Below are 24,946 nucleotides of genomic sequence, written 5' to 3' on the forward strand. Positions count from 1 at the left end.
AAAACGTGCAGATATTGTTTTGTGTCTATTTGAATACTTTTACGAAAGAATACGACGGCTATTCATGGAATTTATAGTGTGCGCGTATAGGAGCGTTTGCAGGCTGATATACTAGATGGCGCCACCATATCAACGCCAACACTCGAGTGCGCGCTCGCGGCTGATTGCGCTGGTTTGCGCGTCGTGCTAAAGCCCCTAAAACTTCGTTTACGTCGTGTATCTCGTAGTTGTCGTAGTGTCCCGTTGTGTGCGTTTTCTGTTGCCACGTACGTGCCACTCGCCTTCATGTGACAGCCCTTTTTTCTTTCAAGCTGAAAACTTCAGTGCAAACTAGGACAGACGGCAAAGAGGAGATGAGACAAGCAGGGACTCCGGAACCGGGGGGGCAGTGGGGGCCATCGCCCCCACAGGTTCAAAACCAGTGGGGGCATGCCCCCACACTCAAAGCTGCTCCTCCCCCCTCTCGCCTTTTTTTCTCCTGGTACCAACCGTGTGGCTAGAGACCCCTTTTGACTAGCTAGTGTGCTCTCTTCCTTCAACAAACGAAACAAAATCTTCTGGAAGCCTGTGAATCTGACACTCTATTTGTCGGTGATTTTTCTACGTAAAAAGCACTGCCTGTTTTCGTCTGGTTCAACGTATCTTCTGTCCTGAAGTGGTTCTCGAGGAGGTAAAGGCCGGTACTCTATTCTGCAGCTCTTGCAGGAGCACGTCTAAGCGCCACGACTCTAGGAATATGCCTCTCGTTCTCTCCGTTTTTCCTTGCTCCTAGCCAAGCCTATTAAAAGCAATCAATGATAGGAGGTCGGTGTAAACCCACGTGAGCACGATTTTAACCATGAACCTATCCAGAAACCTTTTTCTGGGGGCTCTTACCTCCCTTTATCGCTGTTCTTTCGCGTGTTTGTATGCGCGCGCGTACAATACACATACAAAATGCAATAATTTTGGGGCGGTGGTAGTGGGGGCGGGGAGGGGGGGGGGGAGGTTGAATTCCTTTAAACCTCCTTCTGCCTTCGTCATTGAAGTTGTCGCTTGAAATGTTCGTTTTCTTCATGTTCGGCCCATACCACCTTCGCTCCTCCACACATAATGACCGCAGGGAAAATCAGATAGGCAAAAGCGCGGCCCACGGTCTTGTCGCTGAAGGGTGTGATTGACCACATCGGACCCAAGCCGTGAGCACCCCCGCCGCCATCAACCCCTGCAGCGTTCCGGCCATGGAGTGCGCCGCCCCTGACCGGAGTGCAAAAGCAGCCACGCGAGGTGAGATGAGCCTTTATCATTCCCTCGACGTGCGCTTGCTATTTTGTTGTTGTTTCCCCCAGTAGTGCGGAACACTCCGCCTCTGAGGTGTTAACTTGATGTGCTTGCTATCTATTGTTGCAATTGGCATCTGAGGTGAATAAACACCTTCAGTTGAAAGACTTGTCTCTGTTCCCACTGGTCTGAAACCCGCCGCGGTCGCAACTCACGCGAACCGCGGGATAGCTAGGGGGTCACAGCTCTGACTGTTAGGGCTGCTGCGTAGCACTAGTAGCGAGTAACTACACTCCTCTAGTGCGCGGTGTGATCCAAACGAGGGACAGGTTCGCACGCGCGGCTTGTGTTGATGCTTGTGGCAAAAAGTAGAACCCCTATACACTTAAGCACGATTTTAACCATGAACTTACCCAGGGGCGTAGCCATAAACTTTTTTCTGGGGGTCTGACCTCTCTTTATCTATGTTCTTGCGTGTGTTTGTATTGGTGCGCGTATACAGACACATACAAATTGTAATAATTTCGGGGTGGTGAGGGGTTGAACATCTCAAACCTCCTACTAGCTTTGCCACTGAACTCATCGCTTGAAATGTTCGTTTTCTTCCCGTTCGAACCATCACACCTTGATTCTTCCGCACATAATGACTGCAGGGAAAATCGGAAAAGGCAATCGTGGCCCACAGTTTTGTTGCTGAAAGGTTGCGATCTAGAAGCTCAGGCGTGTCAGCCTCCAAGAACACGGCGAGCTTTAAAGGGCAGATGCCGGGGCAAACTGACGATTTGAAAAAAAAATTAAGCATAGGCTTTCCTTCTTTCTTGCATTTTTTTTCTAACCAGTAACTCGTTCACAGACTGCTTTTTTCTATCAAAGTACGTTCCCCCCTCCTCAATTTTCTCTGTGGATCGGTACCCAACGCCGTGTTCCCAGATCAGTGTGAGTAGGATGGGCGATGATTATATGACGTTCCTGAAGCAATTTTTGAAAAGACTTCGAGGCCTGGGGAGGGTCACTAGTGTGGGCGTCTTCACTGGAAGGTGGAGTTGTCACTTGTGAACTCACTGTTGCTCACCAAATTAACATTTGCGTTTTTAGTTCGCAGACAAAGTCGTCTTCTCGGAAGTGCTTGCTGCAAACACGTGCGCGGGACTTCGGTTCATTGCCCTTTCTAAACTTTATGAGCCATGCGTCGTGATGTTCGTTATCCTTGAGTTAAAACCATAAATGTGAAATTACACTCGGCTCCGTTGCATGCGTGGTGCATTATTTGTGGCGCACAGCACCAGAGCACCATGCCGCCGAAAACATTGGTCACGCTTTCCAAGCTCCTGTTATTTCTAAATGTCAGTGCACATTAACTGGTTGTGAAATGAGGCTGATTGAAGTGGGAAACCTAAAAAAAAACGCGCTCGGGCCGCCGGCTTCCTGTCATCAGAGCAAGGTTCCGTGAAGCAAGATGGCATCACGTGATCCAACTTAGCACGTCACAACGAATCCAGTACCTGTGTCTCCAGTGGCGGGCCTCGTGTACAATGACACTAAAGAGATGCAGAAAGTAGAACTGTAGTGGCAAATTATCTTATTACGACCACATTCATGCCATTCTTACTGTGAACTGAGCTTTAACAAGTGAGAAAATATCGAAAAACTGTACTAACGCCCCTCCATGTTTCTCGTTGTGATCACAAACGCAGTCCGGTTGGGATTTGTCGAGAGCTATTCCTCGTCATATCCTCTTCATTCGTTTTTATTTTGCTTCTGCCGGTGAGCGCGGTGGTGATAACAGCAGCCAAGGTGTAGATTTTACCGCAGTGATGTTGACGTCGTTTGTACGAGCGAGCTTCGCAGCGATTCTGCGTCGGATTTCACACACGTGTGCGGCCGCTTTCCCGCAGAAAACTATGGTGCCTCGATGGTTTTGATCACATGGTACATTTCTCCTCACTGGCCCCCTCCCTCCTGCTCTTCGGATGCGTGCCGCATTTCACTGCATGGCTCCTCTCTCCACTGCATGGCGCCTCTGCTCGAGTTCTCCAAGAGGCAATTCGCCATAAATAAAAACGCAAAATGAAATACGCGTGTACACAAGCAGTATTTGGCAATTGGACGCCTCGCATGCCGTCGACGAAAACGAGGCTTCGCTTTCCGTCTGTTGGAGCCAGGCCTCGTACGCAGAAAGAGCTGCCGCCACCGCGACGGAGGATCATTGCAGACTCACTGAAATGCAATCCTGCTTCCACTGCGAGATCTTCCCTGCGATGTTCAAAGTCTGCAACCACATCCATAGCGGCAATCACGAAAGCCGCTGCCATGCAGCGGCCGTTTATTCACGTGGTGACGTATTATTGCGCCTTAACTCGCTGAGAGCCACAAGATTCGTGAAGACATTTCTTCAGCGCCGAGTCTGGGGCGAAAGAAATTGAGTAAAAGATGTTCGGCCTTTGCTTGCAAATATCACCACGAATGAGTCATCTTTTCACACCCAACTGAAACTGCACGCATTTTTCAGTACCCCTGTTCATTCCAGCTGAACTTCATATTTGCCGTTAGTGTTCGTTTTTCCCTAACTGGCTGTGCATATCACACACCCAAGCAGGTAGAGAATGATCAACAACATCGACCTCACTGTCGGCTTCAATAAGGCGGTAAGCTACAACCAGACTTCCTTTTCTGCTTATACAGCTCTAGATTTCGCGTTTGATGTTCCGCGTAAACGTGTTATTGTCGCTACATAAGATGGTATCAGCGTCATCTGGTCGATATAGACTTTGGGTGAGGCAAAAAACAAGAAATAGGCTGTGAGCGACCTAGATCGGCAGTGTCTATTCTCCCAGCAGCCGATAAATCTGAAAATATTTCACCTGGCAGTCGCGTCATATTGGTAATCGGAAACCGCGTATATATATATATATATATGTATATATATATCACATACACACGATGCAACAGTCAACCCATGGACGTCGCCCCCACACGTCGTGTATACTTCCGGAGCCCCTGGAGACAAGCACTGAAAGTTATGTACCAACTAGGCGCAACCAAAGTTTTTTTTTTTAGTCTTTTTAACGGCGATAACATTTCGTGTGCCGTGTATCTTTAGTTTTGATTGAAGCTTTTGGGTGACACCTCACTCACATTCGCCGCTGCATGCTGCAATCGACATTTTTCTGCTTTATGGCTCTCTGCGCTGAAGTATGGCCGCAATGAGCTGAAAAAGAACGTGGATACACGTTACTCGTCATTGCAAGTCGAAGCACCGCGCGACCACGGCCTACGCACTTTGCTTCGAGCTGCGAATCTGCAGAGTGACCCTTGTTCCAGTGAACGGAGAAACTTTATTCGTTATGCATTAGTGGTAAGGCGTGCCTAGTAAAAATGATGCACAAACAAGTGGAAATGTTAACTGTTATCAGCCGGGCCAGCTGCACAGACAACGCTACACTAGCACACGGCTTCACGCATCAAAACACAGCTGATGTTCCATGAACAGCGCGTAGCTGGCTTAGGTTGGTAGATTAAAACTGATTACTACCGTCAAATATAGTGAGCATCTCAGGGTCTGGCAACATTCGTTTGTTCCATCATGGCGGAACCCTTGCGGTTATAGGTTTCTATACATGGGCCCTATAGGGAGCTTTTCCTCTAGAGTCAGTATATGAACTCTATGCCTTCCGCGTCGACCGTAGCGGCGGCGCTGCAGTCGCTCGGTACTGAAGGCGCGCGGCGCCGCACGCTAGAACGTGCCGCTAGAACTGCTGGACGCATCGGCGGCACCCGGCTAATCGGCACTGATGTGGCTTTCGTTGCGTGTCTATTATTATTAAGTGTAGGTATTGTCGTCATAAGCCTTGATGGACGAAACTTCAAAGCTTTTTATGGATGCTTGCTTCATATATGTCTTTGAGAGATACTGCAAATCAGTTCTTGTAGTTGAAGTGACTGCTGGAAAGTACGCAAAATATAAAAATGAAAACAGGCTGACACCGACTGTGAATACAGTCGAACCCGTTTATAACGAACGCGAAATTGCCGCGAGAAGTGGTCGTTATATCAGTAGTTCGTTGTATATGGACTCGCCCTTAAAAACGTACGTTTTTAAGGGCGAGTCCATATACAACGGCTTGGCCGCAAAAAAACGGCTTGGCCGCAAAGCGCACGTGCGCTTTGCGGCCAAGCCGTTTTTTTTTTTTCCTTTGTGCACTTTTATTAAAGTGCTAACAACCCCTTCGGTGACAAGCTAAGCCTTTTCGCGTCGTGAAGCGACGCCCGCTGCGTGCTCACGAGTGAATTAACCGCCTTTGCAATGAGCTGACACCTTCACCGAAGCGCGGTACCGCGACGTGCAGCCGATCGTCCCTGGCTAGTTGCGTGCAGCGCGTCACCTACTCGGGTCGCGGAGTCACTGCCGGGCCGCTTGCTGTATGCCGTACGCGCGTTTGTACGTTCTCCGTGCTTGCTTCACTCCGGATCGTGCACGGATGCGGCGACTAGCCTCTTCGGTCAACGCGGCGAAAACAAGCATTTTCCAAGCAACGCGCACTACGTCTCCGCGATGCTCTCGCGGCCCTGCACGACGATGCGCGGCGCACTTCAGTTGTCACCTAGTCATACACGCAGTATACGCTCGCTGTCAGTGCATCGACGTTTCTCGGTGCCCGCGCCGCTCAACAACAGCGAGCTACTTTCATTTCTACAAAGCGACGCGCACTTCTCGCACGACGCGGCGGCGGCAAACTTGCGAACGGCAGCATGGCTAAGCATGGCGCGCTCGTACCGCCGTCAATCCGCAGTGTACGGTGTACGCCATACGCGCAGCCGAGCAGATATCTACAGATGACTATGATAAGGTTGTCGGCTATAGGCATAACGGCACGTTTATCGACGGCCACCACCTCGCCTTCGCTCTTTTCTGATGCTTATCCGCGAAGGCATCGCCGCAATCGCGCGGAAGTCGTAAGGTACATTCACACCGAAGGCGGGGCGGCAAAGCGGTCAAGCGGGCTTTTCAGGGCGGCGAGGCGGCGAGCGCGCGTGCCTGTTCAGACAGCATGGCTCTCTTGGCTGCCCGCGCGGCCGAGGAGGCGGGGCCTCTCGCGCTTTAGCGCACGTGTCGCTATCACGTGGCACGGCTTCTCCCAAAGAGACACCCGCACCACCGCCGCGCCACCGCCGCAGCGCGTTCTGATTGGCTGCGGCAAAGCGGCGAGTAGCGGCGAGCGGCAAAAAATTGGTCCGAGAGCGATCGGACCTGCCGCCTCGTTTTCCGCCCCGCTTTCGCCGCCTGGAGAGGAGGTTTTGCCGCTTTCCGCCTCACCGCTTTGCCGCTTCGGCCGCCCCGCCTTCGGTGTGAATGAGCCTGTAATCACCGATCGACCGGTCTCTGCCGTTACCAAAAAGACGGACGACTTTTTGCAGCACATTGTGGCGTCGACAAGTTTAGGGACGCAGTGAACCTTTTTGCGATGGAAAGTTATCGCGGTTATCATTTCTTGCACTTATGCCTTCTTGCGTTCCAAGGCATTGTTTGATTCATCGCAAGCTACAGAGAACGGCGTCAGGGAAGGTCACCGTGCGAAAGCTGACCGCAAGGCTTCATGCTGCCTACTATTTTTTTTTCCTCATTGCCATTCTACCACTGAAGAAACGCCTGGAAAGTGAGCGACCTCGCTCGCAGCGTCCGAAATCTGCGTGCTGTGCTCGCCGATCTGGGTATCTTAGTCGCGAGTAAACGGGAGCGCGGCACGCGCGAGCGCGCGCCCCTGATCACGCTTAGAAGGCATGCTTTAACTTTGTTTCGCTTCGTATGCGCCATATTTTTACCGCGACCGCGTCTGAAGTGTTCGTTGTAAAAGTAGGAGGCTTTGAAAAATGTTCGCTATATCTGGACGCAGCTTCAATGGTTAGCATACGAAAATCGTAAGTGCACCCAAATATGGTCGTTATAACCGATAGATCGTTATATGTGGGATCGTTATAAGTGGGTTCGACTGTATTCACGATCGCAGTGTAATTGAGCCGAACTCATTGCTGGGCTATTTAGAACAATTACTCTCAATTAACTAGACGCCGAACGACCGCCAAAAGAAAGAGACAGAGGAAACAAAAAGGGCGTGTCTTATTCTGATTTCTTCTGTCTTAATGCTTTCTTCTGGTGGTGATTCGGCGTCTAGTTTATTCAGAGTTACTGAGCTGCTCTAATAGAATTTAACTGTGCTCAGAAAGCTGTGTGCTGATATTGTGCCGAAAGCAGGGGCGTAGCCAGAAATATTTTTCGGCGGGGGGAGGGGGGGGGGGGGTTCAACCATACTTTGTGTATGTTCGTGCGTGTGTTTGTATGTGTGCGTGTATATATACGCAGGCAAAACTGAAAAATTTCGGGGGGGGGGGGGGTTTGAACCCACCCAACCCCCCCCCCCCCCCCCCCTTGGCTACGCCCCTGGCCGAAAACACACCGAACATTTACCGCGCGTTGGCGAAGCTGCGTGTACGGTGCGTATCTTTACAAATGCCCCGTGTAAATGTGACTTCGACATTACGAGGGCTCAAAGGTATTGGAACTCAAAGTTAACTCGACCGGTAAAAATAACGGTCGTCCTCAGGTGCGTTGCACGGATATTGTTATTAATTCTAGGCGCCGGGTGGGGAGGAGAGGTACTTTACTGTGCGTATTTGTGTGTGTAATATATAAACATAATCTAGCAAAGCATAGAGCACCACCGCCCCTCCTGGTTTCACTTTTGACACTTTACAGATAAAGCAATGAAATTATAATACAAAACGTTGTCAAAAAGAAGTTTTTCTAATGGCATCGACAGAAGATCAGGAAAAGTGCAATATAAGCTGTCCATTGAAAAGGAGAACTGCCGGCTGTAATGAATTTAGGCAGAATAACCGACGGGCTATATTTACATCTGCGTATTTTAATACGCTTGAGATAAGCCCTGATGCATGAAGTTTGTGCCTCGGAGGTGAACACGCGCTCTCGGCTCGACTTCCTGGCTCGCCTTCCTGGTATTTTAAGCCCTCAGAGGTCGCATAACCGATGCATCGTAACCGCGGAAGCACGCTGTTGAAACAAGATAGTCTTTCGGCATTAAAGAAACAGCGCAAAACTGGCAGAACTCAGCCGTCACTAATATAAATGTTGCGATAGAGTCATTTGTACTCAGGTTACTCATGAAACAGTCGAGCGCATTGGAGCTTATACAGAGATCAATGCTCTGGATATATCGTAGAGACTGCCGGCAGAAGAATTGCAGGCTTTCGTCACTGGTTCGTTATTTCTTCGTATTGTGGGAATTCAGGCGTCCGCGCCAGTGGCTCGACGCCATCTTCCCTTGGAGAGTTCCCGTGTCCCTCTCCTCTCGACCAGGCGGGTGGCAGCTGGTCGTAAATCGCTGTCACTTTGCTGCCACCCCGCCCTCGAAGGTTAAACACGGTGGCCGATTGGCCCAATTTTGGCGGGATTTGGACCTTGCTCGCGCTCGCCGAGAAGCGGGTGCGCGCGCGACGAGGTTCGGGGGAGACCACTTGGGGACCTCGAAGGGTGCGTACGTGTTTTGGCCGCTCCGGCCGGCGGCGTTCCTTTGTTCTTTGTTCTTCGCCGCCGGCCGGCGGTTACGTCGTTTTGTCGGGGCTCCGGCCTCAGCGGGCGCGCGCACCCTCCGCGGTCTCGAAGTGCCGAGGCAGCGCCTCGCGATCGTGCACCGTATATGTTCATTTTAAGTGTTCCTTCTGTTTCTTTGCTCTGGGGTGCGAGATCGCGGGAGCGCTGGCCGAAGGGTAGGTCGGCTCTCCAAACTTGCTTCTTTGTTTGTCCGTTTTGTGGGTGTGCCATTCGCGGCCACATTTGGTAACAATTGTATTAGCTAATTGGTGTTCTGTGTAACTATCTTACGTGCGATTGGTTGTAACGAATTATTGATCTCTTGTACTAAAGTCCCGGCAATAAACCACTGATTTGGAGAGTGTCGCCTAGGGTCTCCCTCGCTGCGCGCGACGGCTCGCCGTGCCTTCGCGGTGACACGCCGAGTTCTCGTGCGCAGCAGTGCGAACGGTACACGGGCGCGGGACGAACGAGGACGCGGCAGCCTGCAGGAAGCTCCCAGTGCTCGAACCCGCGGTGGTGTTTGGCGCGTACGGCGCCGGGAGCGACGACGACACCACCATATCTGGCGCCCAACGTGGGGCCAGGGGCCTAATCAACCTCTGGTCGCTGAAAATCCGAGCTTTTACGCTTAGTGCGGTTGTCGGGTCAAGTCCAGTGCGTCCGTGTGCCTTCGTATCTCTTTCTTCATCTCTCTCTTTACATTCATCCGCCGTTTTTCTTGAGAGTTGCCTGTCTTATGAATCGTTCGAGCGTAAATTACCCTGGGCCTGGTCTCTGTTGTGGTAACGTGGTACGGAAAGAGGCAAGTGCCACTTTTCAAGAAGTATTGGGCACCCGCTTCAAAGCTTCTGTTGCGAAGCGCGGACGAGGAAAGGAGTGCTGCAAGTTTCCGCCGAGATACAACATTCGTTCTTGGCGGCGGGAGTTCGTTGGATAACCTGAGATCCTCGTCATGCCGTTCCGGGGAGACTGACCTCCTCTGCTCTGCCTTTGATTCAGCGATTCGGTGAGTCCAACGTATTTTCTCTGAGCCCCTACGCGTTTCTAGCCTAATTCTGTAATAGATGACGCACTATTCGCGCCCCGTGTGGCTGCTGGTCATGATTTCGGCACATGCCAGCAAAAGGGCGAAAATGGCGGAACACCCGCCGAGCGGACAAAGACGGGTCATAAAACGAGCCCGGTCCGCGAACAGGCGAGCGCCTCAGGCACCCCCCCGTCGCGTTCGCAGAAGGGGACGCGTCCCTGCAACCCCGTGACTATGACGAGGAGGCTGTCCTGACGGAAAGCCGGCCGGGGGGAGACAAGGCAAACCATCCCCATCTGGGCTCTGGAGTTGTCTCTTTTTGTTTTTGTAGTGGCCCGAAGAGCTGCGAACGGACAGCGGAGTAACCCAGTTGTATATATTTGTAAATAGTTTCTTCGTTTGTCGCTGGTGATGCGACGGCCTCCGGGAGGCGATGCGCCGGGACGTGCTGGTATTGCACGGGCGCGGGCGCTGTAACGTTGCTGGTATTGCAACGAGCGCGTGGGGTCCGAAGCAGCGCCGGGCGCTGCTGCCCCAATAGGGTAGGGGGGAGGGGTTCACTTCGCATGGTCCAGAAGAGCTCGGCCCAAGTTCGCATGCCACCTCTTTTACCGCTGTCGACGACCGACGCGTGTAAATAGTTTGGCAACCCCCGGCGCAGAGGTACGAGGTTTTGCACCACTGCATTTCTTATATTTTATTGGCCTGTCTTCGGAGTGGTAATGCTTACATTAAGGTTAATTCGCTCTGGGATTCGGCGCGGCATAGTTTGAATGTTCATCTATCGCCGTCACCTCCACGTCTGTCCATTTTGTATACAGCACGTCATGGACGTCCATTTCGGTCGGTGTCGCGAATGGGCAGTGTGCGTCCGTGGGAGGATTATCCGCTAGTGTCGAGGTCATACGTCAACGCGCTAGCGAAGACCACGCTTACTATCCGGATGAACTGATCAGACGGAGAAACAATGACAAGAGACCGGCCGGCCAGATGTTATGCGCGTTAATTTGATTTAGGATAGCGAATGAGGACTCCTCGGTAAAGCTTTCGTTCACTTCTTTGAGTTATGGATTTCGATATTCGGCTAGTGACTTCCGCAGGCAACTTCTCTTTTCTTGGTTTTCCGATTCTTTGTTTTCCCGTTAGACAAGTATGCAGTGTTTAGATTGTGTCGAGCCCTCACATTTTGCTTTTACGTATTTGTTTGCTTGAATGTTTCGTTATTTGATGTCATGTAGTTCATTTATCTAGTGTGTTGTGCTCCGCGAGTGCTTTGATGTGTTCTCTGCCGCGTTGCGTCGTCGAGTTAAGTCTGCGTGGCCGGAGGCAGCGACGGCAGGGCGGTGGATCGGGCTGCGGTTGCGGCGCCTGTCGCAGTCAGGGCGTCGACGTAGCGGCCGGCGACCGACGCCTGTTGCGGTCCGTGTACGCGAAGACGGGACTGAGGCGAGCGGGACCATTCGGGTCGTCCATCTAAGAGACTCTTCGCGATCTTATCGACTTTTTATGTCTTCTTTACTGTTTGTACTGTTCTTTATTATTGCCTCGGCGGATGTTTGTTGTGTTTCTTCGTTTCGAGTTGTTCTTAACTATGGTTTCTGTGCACGTCGGATGTACGCGTTTCGATCAGGTGTTTACATTTTTAATTGGGAGAGCTTTAGAGCTAATGTTTGTCTACTTCCTGAGTATTTTCGCCGCGTGTTAATTTAATTGAACGCCCAGGTGTCGTGCCGTTGCGACATTGTTGCGTATGTTTTCTTGGCCGACACCGGAGCTCCAGTTGGTAGGGGGCATTTAAGGAGGGAGGGATGTGGGAATTCAGGCGTCCGCGCCAGTGGCTCGACGCCATCTTCCCTTGGAGAGTTCCCGTGTCCCTCTCCTCTCGACCAGGCGGGTGGCAGCTGGTCGTAAATCGCTGTCACTTTGCTGCCACCCCGCCCTCGAAGGTTAAACACGGTGGCCGATTGGCCCAATTTTGGCGGGATTTGGACCTTGCTCGCGCTCGCCGAGAAGCGGGTGCGCGCGCGACGAGGTTCGGGGGAGACCACTTGGGGACCTCGAAGGGTGCGTACGTGTTTTGGCCGCTCCGGCCGGCGGCGTTCCTTTGTTCTTTGTTCTTCGCCGCCGGCCGGCGGTTACGTCGTTTTGTCGGGGCTCCGGCCTCAGCGGGCGCGCGCACCCTCCGCGGTCTCGAAGTGCCGAGGCAGCGCCTCGCGATCGTGCACCGTATATGTTCCTTTTAAGTGTTCCTTCTGTTTCTTTGCTCTGGGGTGCGAGATCGCGGGAGCGCTGGCCGAAGGGTAGGTCGGCTCTCCAAACTTGCTTCTTTGTTTGTCCGTTTTGTGGGTGTGCCATTCGCGGCCACATTTGGTAACAATTGTATTAGCTAATTGGTGTTCTGTGTAACTATCTTACGTGCGATTGGTTGTAACGAATTATTGATCTCTTGTACTAAAGTCCCGGCAATAAACCACTGATTTGGAGAGTGTCGCCTAGGGTCTCCCTCGCTGCGCGCGACGGCTCGCCGTCCCTTCGCGGTGACACGCCGAGTTCTCGCGCGCAGCAGTTCGAACGTTACACGGGCGCGGGACGAACGAGGACGCGGCAGCCTGCATGAAGCTCCCAGTGCTCGAACCCGCGGTGGTGCTCGGCACGACGACACCACCATAGTATTCAGTGTTCGTAGTCACTTATAGTGTAGCGCGGCTCGAAGTGCTGCTTGCAAACCACACAGCAATCAGTGAGCAGCTAGATGCATGTGCTCAAAATCCGATTGTCACCTTCTTTTGGTGTCGGCAGGCTCCATGAACAGGGAATATCTCGGTGCAATTTTGGCATGCCTGCATATTCACTCATGCACCATGGCGCGTAGCAGGCGTTGAGACGTCCATTGAACCTCAGTAATGCATTAAACGCGCTCAAAACGCGCAATTACACGCTTTCGTAGGCTGCGACGATCGCGCGCCAAATGCAGACGCTCTCCACAGCTTCAATACAAAGTGACTACAGCGCCGCCGCTACGGTCGCCCGTCGGAGCATCACCCGAGATGCGGAGCGGCCGCTTCGTTCGTTCCACTGCCCCCTTCTAGTACACTGTATCCTGGCCACTTCGTGAAGCTCTCTCGGTGTGTGTGGATGTTCTGTGCCTCAGTTCGCGAAGCAGCAGCTGACCATGTTCTGTTGCAGTCTCTGAAATCATGGTAAATTGCGCCGTCTATTGACGTAGCAATAGGTCACGGCGAAAGGAGAGCGTCAACTTTTATGGAGCCATCTACAACCAACGCAAGAATTGTTGGAAATGTGTTGTATCGAGTGGTTCGCCGCATTGTTCGCTCTCGCATCAACAAAAGTTGGACTAACTACGAAGTGTGCAGCGCTCATTTCATTGCTGGTGAGTATGAATTTTGGTTCCAAATGTTACACTTGATGCATGCTTCAGAACGTCCGTGTTTGTTGTCCCGTCAACACGCCGCTTGGAGAAGCGCAGTTAAATATCGGGTTGGCTGGGTGTTTACGTTTGCGTAGCCGCATTTTTATTGTTGTAAACGACGCTAATACATAATGTCAGCGTGCACTAGCGCAGTTGAATTTTTTCGCTCCACTTGCTACGTCTCTCCTGTAAAACGTTCGCTCTGAGATTTGCCTCGGTGACTGCTTGTCACTTCAAGAGGCGGCGCTGGCGTACTACAAGATCTGTAATTACACTTGTATTACTCACTTGCAGGAAAGCCATCCTATTCGGTGGACGAGACCAGCCCCAACTGGGCACGAAGTCTTCGGGAGGCTACGAAAGCAACCCTAAAGAATCCTTGATGTCGGAAATTTTCACCGTGGCGCACGCTCGACGTCGAAGTGCAACTCGCCCATGCCCAGGAACAGTGGTTCAACACCGCCGTAAAGCTTGAATTTTTCCACGCAAAGCTCCAATTTTTCCAACCTGCTCCCTTGCCGTCTCGTCCAAGCTTTTGCGCATTGCGCTCATACTGATTAAAGGCGTATCGTCCATCACTTCGCAGCGTCTTCGACGGCGTTCGTCGAGGGTTATCCTGCGGTAGTTGCTAGTACACAGCAACAATTCCTGCCCTAAAAGAGCAGCACCTGTCAAATCCGAGATAAAGCAAGACACACAATGTGGGGCACTATGGCACAGACGCCATACAGTGGCCAGAATCATGGCGGACCGCCCGAAGTACAGTGTCTAGTTCACTGTACCCGAAGGACGGCGTCACCATAGTTGCTAGCGCTGCTCACAGCATCGTGGTGACGTCATGTGAATACAACAAAAATGCGTTGATTGCAGCTTACTGGTAATATATACGATCTTCATTGTTGAATCAATGCACAAAGATCATCCAACGTTACTATTACTAGTGAGAGAAGCACAATCTGCCGATGAAAGGTATGCTCGCCCTGGGTGACAGTCTACACTTATGCACTATACGACGTTTCTTGTTTTCTCTGTACGTGTTTACCTTGTGTTCTGTGTACTACGCACTGCTGTAGCATGCCTGAACTACTTAAAGGACCCCTGACAGCAAAATTTTTGTTGGTGACTTTTTTACTGTAATTTGTAGGTTTGGGTCTGGTAATCCCTAAGTTAAATCGTAAATGCTCTAGCGTATCGTATAACTAATTCTAGCGTAGTTAATTGTGACCATTTTAGCGTCACTTCAAAACGCCCGCCTAAAAACCACAAGAAACTAGCGACTACAGTGTACTAGCGACCCATGCGGAGGAGCGTCAAAGACCACGTGCACTCAAGCTGTGGTGACGTTGAAAGCGCGGTTTTCAAATCGGGGCCCCGCGCGCGGTAGAGATTGAAAGTATGTGGGTGCCTCGGTATGGGTTAAACCTGTTAAGCGCGTGTCCCCTCACGAAAACTACCTCGAGAGCAGCCCGATAACAAAGCGAGAGGGGTGCGGAACAATAGGCCTCGCCGGGTGCCAGTCGTCGTATTGTGCATGTGCGCCCCAAACGCACGGCGCACGCTTCGACACAGCAAAGAGAGTGAAAGCATGGCTGGCAGTCGGCTCCGAACACACTCAGAGATCGTCGACGTCATTGTTACTAGCGTATCGTCACTCAGGGTGATTTTTGTGCAATGTATCACACCGAACACGTAGCACTAGTGTCGATGTTGCAGGGCAGCCGATTTTTTGTTTTTTCTCCTACGCTGTTTGACATCGAATTAAAATAACTTCCACGCGACGGATGCCGTTCAAATTTGGCCAAGAAGACCTATGCATACCAAGCGATCGAATGATGGGCACATCTCGATCTTGAAATTTGATGTCAGTGCTCCTTTAAGTGTTTACTTCTTCATCATTCGTATACCAGCCCATATTCCTGTGCAATGAGTTCAATAGCACTGTTCGCGCGAATACGCATACGCATGCAACAGTGTTTAGCACAGAGTTTTCATCGACTGATTACATGCACGACAGTGATGCAACAAAGGTTCGGTTATTTTATGGAATAAAGTTTTTTTTCTCGAACTAATTATGTCCGCTGCCTTCCATCAATTTATAACAACTCCACACAAACGCTCAAGATAATGTAAAAAAAAAGGATGAGGTTTTGCGTGACATTATACTACAAAAACGTAAGGCATGCCGTCGGGATTAATTTTAAACATCTGGGTTCTCCAAAGCGTACCTAAATCTAAGCACACGGGTGTTTCTGCATAAATTTCGCCCAAAGTTAAAATTGCGCGCGGGAACTTCGTTTTATCACTGCCGTGCCATTCCATTGTCTTTTTTTTAGGAGACAGTTTGAGTACCGAAGTGTCAGACTTCTTGATATTTCGCTGTAGTGGGACCACGACCGTACAATAAAAGGACATCTTAAGCACAACTAAAGCTCATCATGAACTACAGTGCCGCACTTATTAACAACAATGCCAAAGTGCATGGGCCTCGCTTTTGTTTACTGCCGAGTTGCTAAAACGCGGCATTCACACACTATTTAATGCTCCTTATGTTTGGGACTATGCCAAGAGCACTTTACGACGTGCTTGAACTAGAAAGCGACACCAACACTGAAATGATTCTGGCGAACGAAGGGTACGACACCAATACACAGCCCTCTCGAAAGTCGCACTCACTGATCTTATTACAGTGCGCATGCAGCCGAGCAAGCCCATTTGCTTCTGTACATTATGTTATGTATACGTATGAGCAGTTAAACTCGCGCTAACATAACAGAACAAACCGCCCTTTGAGAACGTGCAGGACTTACGCGCACATGCAAACACGACGTGGCTAGCAGACGACGCAGGGAGTAGTCCACACTAGGCGCACTTCAGCCAGTAGCCGGCAGGCGGCGACTCTGCTCGATCTCGCGGCCAATTGGCCTCGAGATCGAGCGGAGTCGCCACCTCGCGGCTTCTTACTGAACCGCGCCTAGTGTGGATTGCTCCATGCGTCGTCTGCTAGCCACGCTGTGTTTGCATGTGCGCGTACGTCATGTAGGTCCTCAAAAAACGGTTTGTTCCGTTGCGTTAGTGCAACTTTAATTGCTCGTACGTATGCCTGACACGATGTAAAGATGCATTTGGCCGTGATCGGCTGTATATTCTACTGTATTAAGATCAGTGAGTGCACTTGTAGAGAGTGCTGTGTGTAGTTGTCGTACCCTCCGTTCACGACAGTTATATCAGTGTAGGTGCCGCTCTGTGGTTCAAGCGCATTGTAAAGTGCACTTGGCGTTGTCCTAAAGATGAGAAGTATTAAATTTCATGTGAATTTATTCGTATAGCGGCTTGGTGGTAAAAAAAGGCTCTCATGCACTTGCGCGTTGCGGTTTGGTGTATAACTTCGGGGCTGTCGTTTATAGGTTATGCAACGAGCTTTAGATGTGTATGGTCCTGGTCACATTACACATAAATATTTCTGTCAAGTCATGTCTGACACTTCGGTACTTAAATTGCCCCTAAAAAGAACAGAATATGGAATGTACGGAAATCGCAAAACTGAGTTGCCTTGTGCAATTTTAACTTGTGGCGAAATTTATACAAAAACACCCATGTACTTAGATTAAGGTACGCGTTAAAGAGCCCCGATGGTCAAAATTAATCCAAACGGCGTACTTTACATTTATGTCGTAGTAATTTCACGCGAAGCCACATCTTCTTTTCTTTACATTATCTTGAGCGTTTGTGTTACGTTGTAATGGACTGGCGGAAGGCAGCGGACATAATTCGCTTGAAGAAACATACTTTGGTCCCGTGAAATATCCGGGCCTTTGTTCCATTACTGCCGTGCAAGTAATTAATCGAAGAAAGTTTCGTGCTGTACAGTTACCTTTGTGTACTGTTACTGGAATAAAAACAAGCGTGTGCGTGTTAAACGCTTCTGTAGCGCTAAAGCGCTGTCAGCCACGTAGCTTTCCTCAGTAAACCTATCAACTGTCCTACATTGGAGAACTGAATAAGAAATGCGGATGAATATTTGAGCATGCATACAGTGTACAAAGTGCTATTTGAACTCATCGTGCAGGAATACGGGCTTTCTTTTTGTTGGGGGGTATCCAGATGAACAAGTAAATACTTAATTCAGTCGTGCTACAGCAGTGCGTAGTAGGAGCAACACGAGCTGAACCAGCGCCTCCTCTATTTTTCTGTGCCTGGGCGAAGTAGCGGAGAGCAATGGGAAGCGGCTGTCGGTGTTAGTACAGCTTTTAGCCGCCACCGAAGTACAGCTGCGGTCGCACCGTCACTCACGGAAACGCAGGTTCGCAGCTGTTACATTGTTGAGTTTTCGGCTGTATTCGCGCTGTTTGAAGTGTAATCAACACGTTTGTAAACAGAAATGGTGAAGCACAATTGTCGCTCTTGGCAACAAGAATTTTTTTGAAGGCATGTGTCTTTTGCGGCTGTTGCTGATCGAGCTGCTCGCGTGTCGTCTGCTGAGCCGACATGAGCACGGGCAATTGTTCTTTCACCATTATGTTCGCTTGTCTGCAAGTCGGTTTTTCAGTGTCTGAGAGTCGAGTTTTCAAAGCAGTGTTTGCCAGTAGCTAATACTGAAAGCTTCGGTGCTTCAAGAGCCCCGATGCATGCTAACGTCTACTGGTGTAGCAGACTACACGTAAGCCTCGAGTGCATGCGCTAAGTAGCACGAAATGTCGCTAGACTGCTTCCAAGGAGGTCCGTAATCTCATGTTCCCTTTGTAAATCTTTTGACGGGTACATTTGTTGCCACTGAGAGGAAGCAACAGCAAAAAATGAGGAAGTATGTCGAGCAGGGGCGTAGCCAGAAATTTTTTTTGGTGGGGGGGGGGGGGGGGGTTCAACCATACTTCACGTGTGTTCACGCGTGCGTTTGTATTGTGCGTGTATATATACGCAAGCAAAATTGAAAAATTTCGGGGGGGGGGGTGAACCCCCCCAAAATGAGATTACGGACCCCCTTGGCTACGCCCCTGATGTCGAGTGATTCCATCATTTCAGATCTTAAAGCAATTTTATCGTGATAGTACGAAAAACAAACAAAAACAGCTCCTTCATCCACGCGCTTCTTGCAACATTGCCCAATGTTTGTGAACAGACGGTGTTCAAGTCGAAGGTCGTAGTGTTGACTTTTAACTTGAGCTGTGAAAATGTAGAGTAATTGTCCATTGTTTCACCGGCAGCACTTGTGTCCATTGGCTCCGATTCCTTAGCTTCGGGACCTAATGTCAGCGTTGCACATGGCGGCGGTCGCGAGGCAGCGTTGCTACTGGTGCATGTTGGCTTGCCATGATACCTGCCATGCTTCGTGCAGTCGTTACCTTGGGCTGCAAATGCGAGGGGTAGTCTGCAAAGACTGATGGTACTGCATCCTTCTTGAGCAGCCGTCTTTTGCCTTCTATGAAATCCTCTGGTTGAAAATGGCGGCTACATACTCTTGTGTAGTTCGAAGTTGTATTAGGCGACCAATTATCCCACCTAATCGCTGCAAGCCACCGCTCCCCTACACCAGCGGCAGCTGGTATTTCATGGAACGAAAGCACACCAGTGTTTTTCTTTCCGCTCGATTTGCACAATGGTACGCAACAATAGTACGACATACCGAGGTATGCGGAGCACGTGGTTGCAAAATCATGAAGTATAAAATAAAACACGAATACAATCAAATTCGAATACAATTTTCGCACCGGCATTACGGCCACACAGACTGCATGCGGCATACGTACCTGGGAAAGCCTGTGAGAAGTGCGAATTCAGTTAAACTCGAATGTAAATAAACATTCGGGACCTTCGTAATACACGCGGCCGTTCAGCGCCAGCTTCCCGTAGTCTACTTGCACAGCGCCGCCACGCGGCAGCGGCGAGCGGCGGCGGAGCGCGCTTGACGGCCTGAGGAGAGCGTTCGCCCAGGCACTGAAAAATACAGGAGGCGCTGGCTGAACATGTGCAAATAAAACAACAAGAAAACGTCATGTACTGCGAAAATGCCGACTGTTGCCGAAGGCGAGCAACCCCGTTTGTTGGCAAAATGCGCTTCTCTCACAAGTAATGGTAACGTTCGGCGCGCTTCGTTCATTAATTCGGGAATGAAGAGCGCACATATTACCAGAAAACAGCAGTCAAGGCATTTTATTTGCCGGAAATCGGGTCAAATCGCTCACAACGAAGCGCTGTTGTGTGCGTTTGTATACGCGCCGACGACTGCCTACCCACACTAGCGCGGCGACGGTGCTGCCACCTGTAGCCCGATCTCGCGGTGAATAGCCGGCGCACCGTTTTGCAACATGGAGGAAGGAAAAACTAAGGAGAGGCCCCGACGTCACATTCGTGAAGCCTCCGCATCGCAAACGCCCGCATTGCCTCCTAGCGAAGGAGCAGCGATACATTTCGCGATTTCCGTCATGTCGTTTGCAAGCGCATGCGCGCATCGAGCGAGTCGCGAAACTTTTGCAGCTTTTTTTTTGTTTGTTTGATTTTCGCCATGCAAGCGGCGTAGTCGATTCACGCGTGCTGCTCCTTCTGTGTGTTCGTTAGGAAAGCTACGCAATGCCCAGCTGTTGCGTATACCCTGTGTAAATCGCGTGCACTGCGAACAGTACCGGGTGTCACTTTTCATGTGTACGTATACGTTCACTTCATTACTGATCACTAAGGCATGGTATTTGCATGCGGAGCTCTCGGATGTGCGCTCTCTGTTGCTTCTTACTCGTGTCAACTCGGAACACACGTGAAATTTTGTTTTTGGCGTCTGACGCGCCGTCCATGCGCTGAAGGCTTCGTACGTTTTAGAGGCTGTGTCGTTCAAACGAAAGGGCAATAAACTTTTTTTGTTGTTATCGGACTGCGTGATGTATGTATTGTGCGGTGTGCGCGTGCTGCGTGCTTGTGTTGTGTGCGCACTGGAATTACAAACTTCACGTGAACGATCGCGTATACAATACAGCGGTGTCTTCTTTTCGACGTGAGGTTACGTCAACTATAGGTACACAAGCAAAGAACCGCTAATCGGGCAATAGATCTGTAAATCGGGCTACAAGAAAGGAAAAGAAAGGCCTAATGCTCAGCAGAACGCTTAAGTCACTGCTAGGTGAGTTCGAATACGATAGGCAGGGGCTGAATGTTTTTGATTACGGCACGTACCGGTACTTTCTGTACTGTTGCACGAAAACGCTCCACGAAGAACTTCAGCACGCAGCGCTCGGGCCTGCCACGCACGAACAGCCTGGTAAACGTCTGCTTGCAACATTTTACTGCGTGTGAACCGCACAGTACGCGCTAAGTTTACGCCGGAACTACAAATCCGAGCAGACGCGAACCACCGCGGAGAGCACGCCGTGGGGCGTCTGCTGTTTTGTTTGCCCCGGTCATATCGGTTTGCTTGCCCCATAAATCTGACGTCACTTCCGCCACACTTTTCGCAATGCATTGGGATATGATAGGGCCTCTCCTTAGTTTTCCCTTCCTCCACGTTTTGCAAAGCATAAAAAAAGCAACAACGGAGAGACATCGGCGCATGAAAAAAATTCCATGTATTCCCGAAGTGTGGCAGCACAGGCCAAGCAAGAGAAATCATCGAAAAAGGTGCGCGTTTTAAAAATAAACGCTTTGCCGAACGTGTACGACGAAAACCCTTTGGTACCAGGAAGCTTCTGCCGTACATGTACGGCGAAAACGCTCAAGGGGTTAAGAAGTCGAGACATTCGAAAATAGTGAAGAAGGGCATCGCTACGTCGAGCCTCGGAGCCGCAATTAGGAAGTCGTGTAGGCACCAGGGGAAAAAAAAGCTTTTTGAGCAGGTGGGTCGCCTTCAGGCAGCCGTTTCCCGACTCATGTAATCACTTCCGTCTGCGAAGGACTAGTGCGTAAGATTAAGAAGGGACAAAAAAGTGTAAAAAAAGAGTGGTAAAAAAAATGTGGCACCATGCCCTACAAGCACAGAATGGCACATGGGTTAAAAAATGTGGCGTCACGTTACGATGTTCAGGTACTATTTTCAGCCAAAAATAAGTTGGGAAAATTGTGCCCAATGGTGAACAAAAAGCATGATAAACTGAGGTCTAGCCAAATTAAATGTGGTGTGAAGCACAGGAACGCAGCAATGCCCTGTGCACGTGGGGTAGTGTACAAAATACCCTTAACCTGTAAAAAAGTGTACATCGGGCAAACAGGGCGCTGCCTCTATGTACGCCTGAAAGAACATTCTGGAACCTTCAAGCCCTTCACGTATGTCAATCTGCCTGCGCACTGCAACACGTGTGGGTGCAAGCCATTGTTCAGTGATACGACAGTGCTTTTTAGACACAGTGATCAAATGACACAGGACCTTGCGGAAGCTTTCTACATTAAAAAAGGAGAGTCCTGCGTCAGCCAAACATCGGTTTCTTTACACGAAAAAGAACTAAACTTAATCAGTGGTATGTTTGTCTGATCTTATGTCGCTCCTACGCGGTGGTCTCTTCATGGTATAAAAGCCTTTTCTATTTTGCCTAGTTATGGTCCCTTGCCAGCTCCTCTGCACATATTCTTTATGCTTATCGTTTGGGTATAATTAATCTGCATATGCCAATAAATCACAGTTGAGAGCAGCGCTTGTTTTGTGCATCCTTTTCTTCGTCCCATCCACGTGCACGCTGTTTTTGCCCATTATGTATCACCAACTAGCCCAACTTTCAGTCTTGCCCCACAATGCTCACCAAATTCTTCTTCAGTGCGGCAGCGGTGCAGGTAGATCCAGAGCTTGCGGTTCACGTCATACTTGACGCAGGGGTCCTTCTCATAGTGCAGCCGGTCCAGGGCTCCACTCACCACCGTGTGGATCTGGCAGTGGCAAAACATTCATTATGTCATTTCAAGTGTGACAAAAACTGTGGGGGAGCTATCACTCCCTGTAAAGTCGTACGCGCCTCATGGCGCACGCTGTCTCGCGTATTGGCCACAGCTGGGTTTAAAAGCTGCCGAACTCGCGTGGTGTAGGCTTAGCACAGTGGCGCCGGCAGAGTCGCCTGGGAGGTTAGGCTGGTGAGCAGGAAATGGCAGGGACTCTCTTTGGGGATTGGTAGCGTGCGTAAATGAACGTCTCCTGCGGTAGGTTCGTGGGGGCACAATACCGCGGCTCGTTTCCCGTGGGCCCCTCATGATGAGTCGAACATCGGCTACGCCTTATTCGTGGTGCATTGTATGTCTTATGTTTTGTAGCAACAGTACTGAAAGTTGAGCGAGTTGGTACTCATTCATGACTTCTTTTGCGCAAAACGTACACGGACACAAGGAAAAAAGAGGCAGACAACACGGGCGCAACCTCACAACTGATTTATTTTGAACAACGAACTGTACTTTTATCTTCACGTATAAGAAACGCCCTCCACTGGTGGACCCAGGAACACACGAGAAAAAGAAAGAAAACTTATTCAGCGCTATGTCATGATAAGGAGCAAAGAACAAGCTTTTTTTTTTAGGAGGAGTTCACGGATTTGTAGACGGATTGTTGCACTTGCGTTTCAAGAAGTCGAATTCTTTATCGGACATTGTGACGGAAGCTTGGCTGACACAATTTTCTCCCATGTTTCTAATATGGAATGCTTCAATCAACTCCCTGTTAAATTTTTTCCTGTGAGTTGACAGAATCTTTGTGTCTGTAAAAATTGGTGCGCACCCACAAGACCTGCAATGATCCACCAGATGTGTTCGTCCTGAACTACGTAATGCAGAGTCATGCTCCCTCAACCTGGTGTTTACACATCTTCCAGATTGCCCAACATAAGATCTGCCACAGCTGAACGGAACCTGGTATACCACTGCTGTTTTGCAAGACCTGTAATGTTGGCTGTGTTTCATCCGGCAGCTGTTCTTACTCTGCGTAGTGCCGGACTCCACCATCTTTCGAAGTCGTGGGCACAACTTTGACAGCTTGTTGGGTGCTGTAAACACCGCGGTTACACCATATCTCGCTGCTACATTCTTCAAGCCATGGGACAACCTATGAACATTCTTGGAAACATTTCGGCGCGCACACAAAAGACGAAAACGAAAGGCGAGAAGACAAACGGGCGCGAACTCACAACTAAGTTTATTGAAGGAAGTACACGAAATATATAACCCAGGGTAGCTCAAGAGCGCATGTGCGTAAAAAGAATCAAACAAAGAAACAAGCAAAACATAAGGAAACATAAGAAAAAACACATCATGACAGTAATATTGCAGAAGTATCTACATCGTGCAGCAGATTTTAAAAGTCAAGTGCTACTCAAAAAGGTGAACTCCTTGTCAGTTAGTGCAATCGATGGGTTGCTTACGCATTTATCAGCACACCTTCTAATGTGGAAAGCTTCAACTATTTCCCGAGTTATCTTGTCTTTATGATAAAACAAAATGTTAGTATCACACCACACAGGATGACATTGGCAGTTCCTGCAATGCTCGGCTAGATGGGAGTTATTACTATTATCCAATGACTTCAGTTTAGACAGAAATATTCATAAAGGATTGCTTGGTTTGGCTAAAAAGGTTTTTCGGTTTTTCGATGATTTTTTAATTATTTCTGAGAAAGACGTGCAAGGCAGCAATGTTGTGAATGTTTTGAAGGTGTTTAGGGAATATGGGATGGGTCTCAAGTTCACACATGAGGTTGCCCAAAATAATCAGTTGCAGTTCCTAGACTTAACACTGCACCTACAATCAGGACACACATGCTGGCTGTATAATCCCCGGTCAGTAAAATCTCTTCTGAACTATAGCTCAGGCCATTCCAAAATTGTAAAGAATGGAATCGCAGTGTCTTGTCTGAGGAGTGCCTTGTCGAAGTCATGCATTCATACCATGAGTTTAGCATTTTCACGTCAAATCAACCGTCTAAAAATGGCTACATACCCAGACAATGTTGTACGCAGAGCTGTTGAAAAGATTATTAAGTTTTTAAAGGCTAGATCAGAGCATAGCTCAAACAAAGAAAGACACTCAACGCAAACGGTTCGCTGTTTTACCTTACATTCATCGTTTTTCCCATCAGCTAAAGCACATGCCAATCGGTTCGGTGTAGAGGTTGTTTTCACTGCACCCAATAAGATTCAACGTATCTGTCGTGCGGTGGACCAAAAATTCGACAAAAAAATCAAGAAGAATAAATGTGTTTGCCTTTCAAAAGAAAGCGGAAAGTTCGTGAGGTGCAGGATAGGGGCAGTTTTTTTATTGCCCTTAACCTGCGGTCGTGTGTATATAGGTCAGACTGGCCGATGCGTCAACACTCGCCTTAATGAACATATGAAGTCATTGGATAATAGTAAGAACTCCCATCTAGCGGAGCATTGCAGGAACTGCCATTGTCATCCTGTGTGGTGTGATACTAACATTTTGTTTTATCATAAAGACAAGATAACTCGGGAAATAGTTGAAGCTTTCCACATTAGAAGGTGTGCTGATAAATGCGTAAGCAACCCATCGATTGCACTAACTGACAAGGAGTTCACCTTTTTGAGTAGCACTTGACTTTTAAAATCTGCTGCACGATGTAGATACTTCTGCAATATTACTGTCATGATGTGTTTTTTCTTATGTTTCCTTATGTTTTGCTTGTTTGTTTGTTTGATTCTTTTTACGCACATGCGCT

The 24,946-nt window shown here is 49.5% G+C and overlaps 1 protein-coding gene across 2 annotated transcripts in view; it reads right to left on the bottom strand.

Annotated features, from left to right (window-relative positions):
* The window catches only part of LOC119395155 (nuclear factor related to kappa-B-binding protein), a 755,896-nt gene that overhangs the window by 63,534 nt on the left and 667,416 nt on the right, over positions 1–24,946 (bottom strand). For both annotated transcript variants that reach the window (XM_037662442.2, XM_049415825.1), the window contains exon 15: positions 22,038–22,161. In XM_037662442.2, coding sequence (XP_037518370.2) covers positions 22,038–22,161 — 124 coding nt within the window. The remainder of the gene's footprint in view (positions 1–22,037; positions 22,162–24,946) is intronic.

This window comes from Rhipicephalus sanguineus, chromosome 5, assembly GCF_013339695.2.
Source record: "Rhipicephalus sanguineus isolate Rsan-2018 chromosome 5, BIME_Rsan_1.4, whole genome shotgun sequence".
NCBI lineage: Eukaryota > Metazoa > Arthropoda > Arachnida > Ixodida > Ixodidae > Rhipicephalus > Rhipicephalus sanguineus.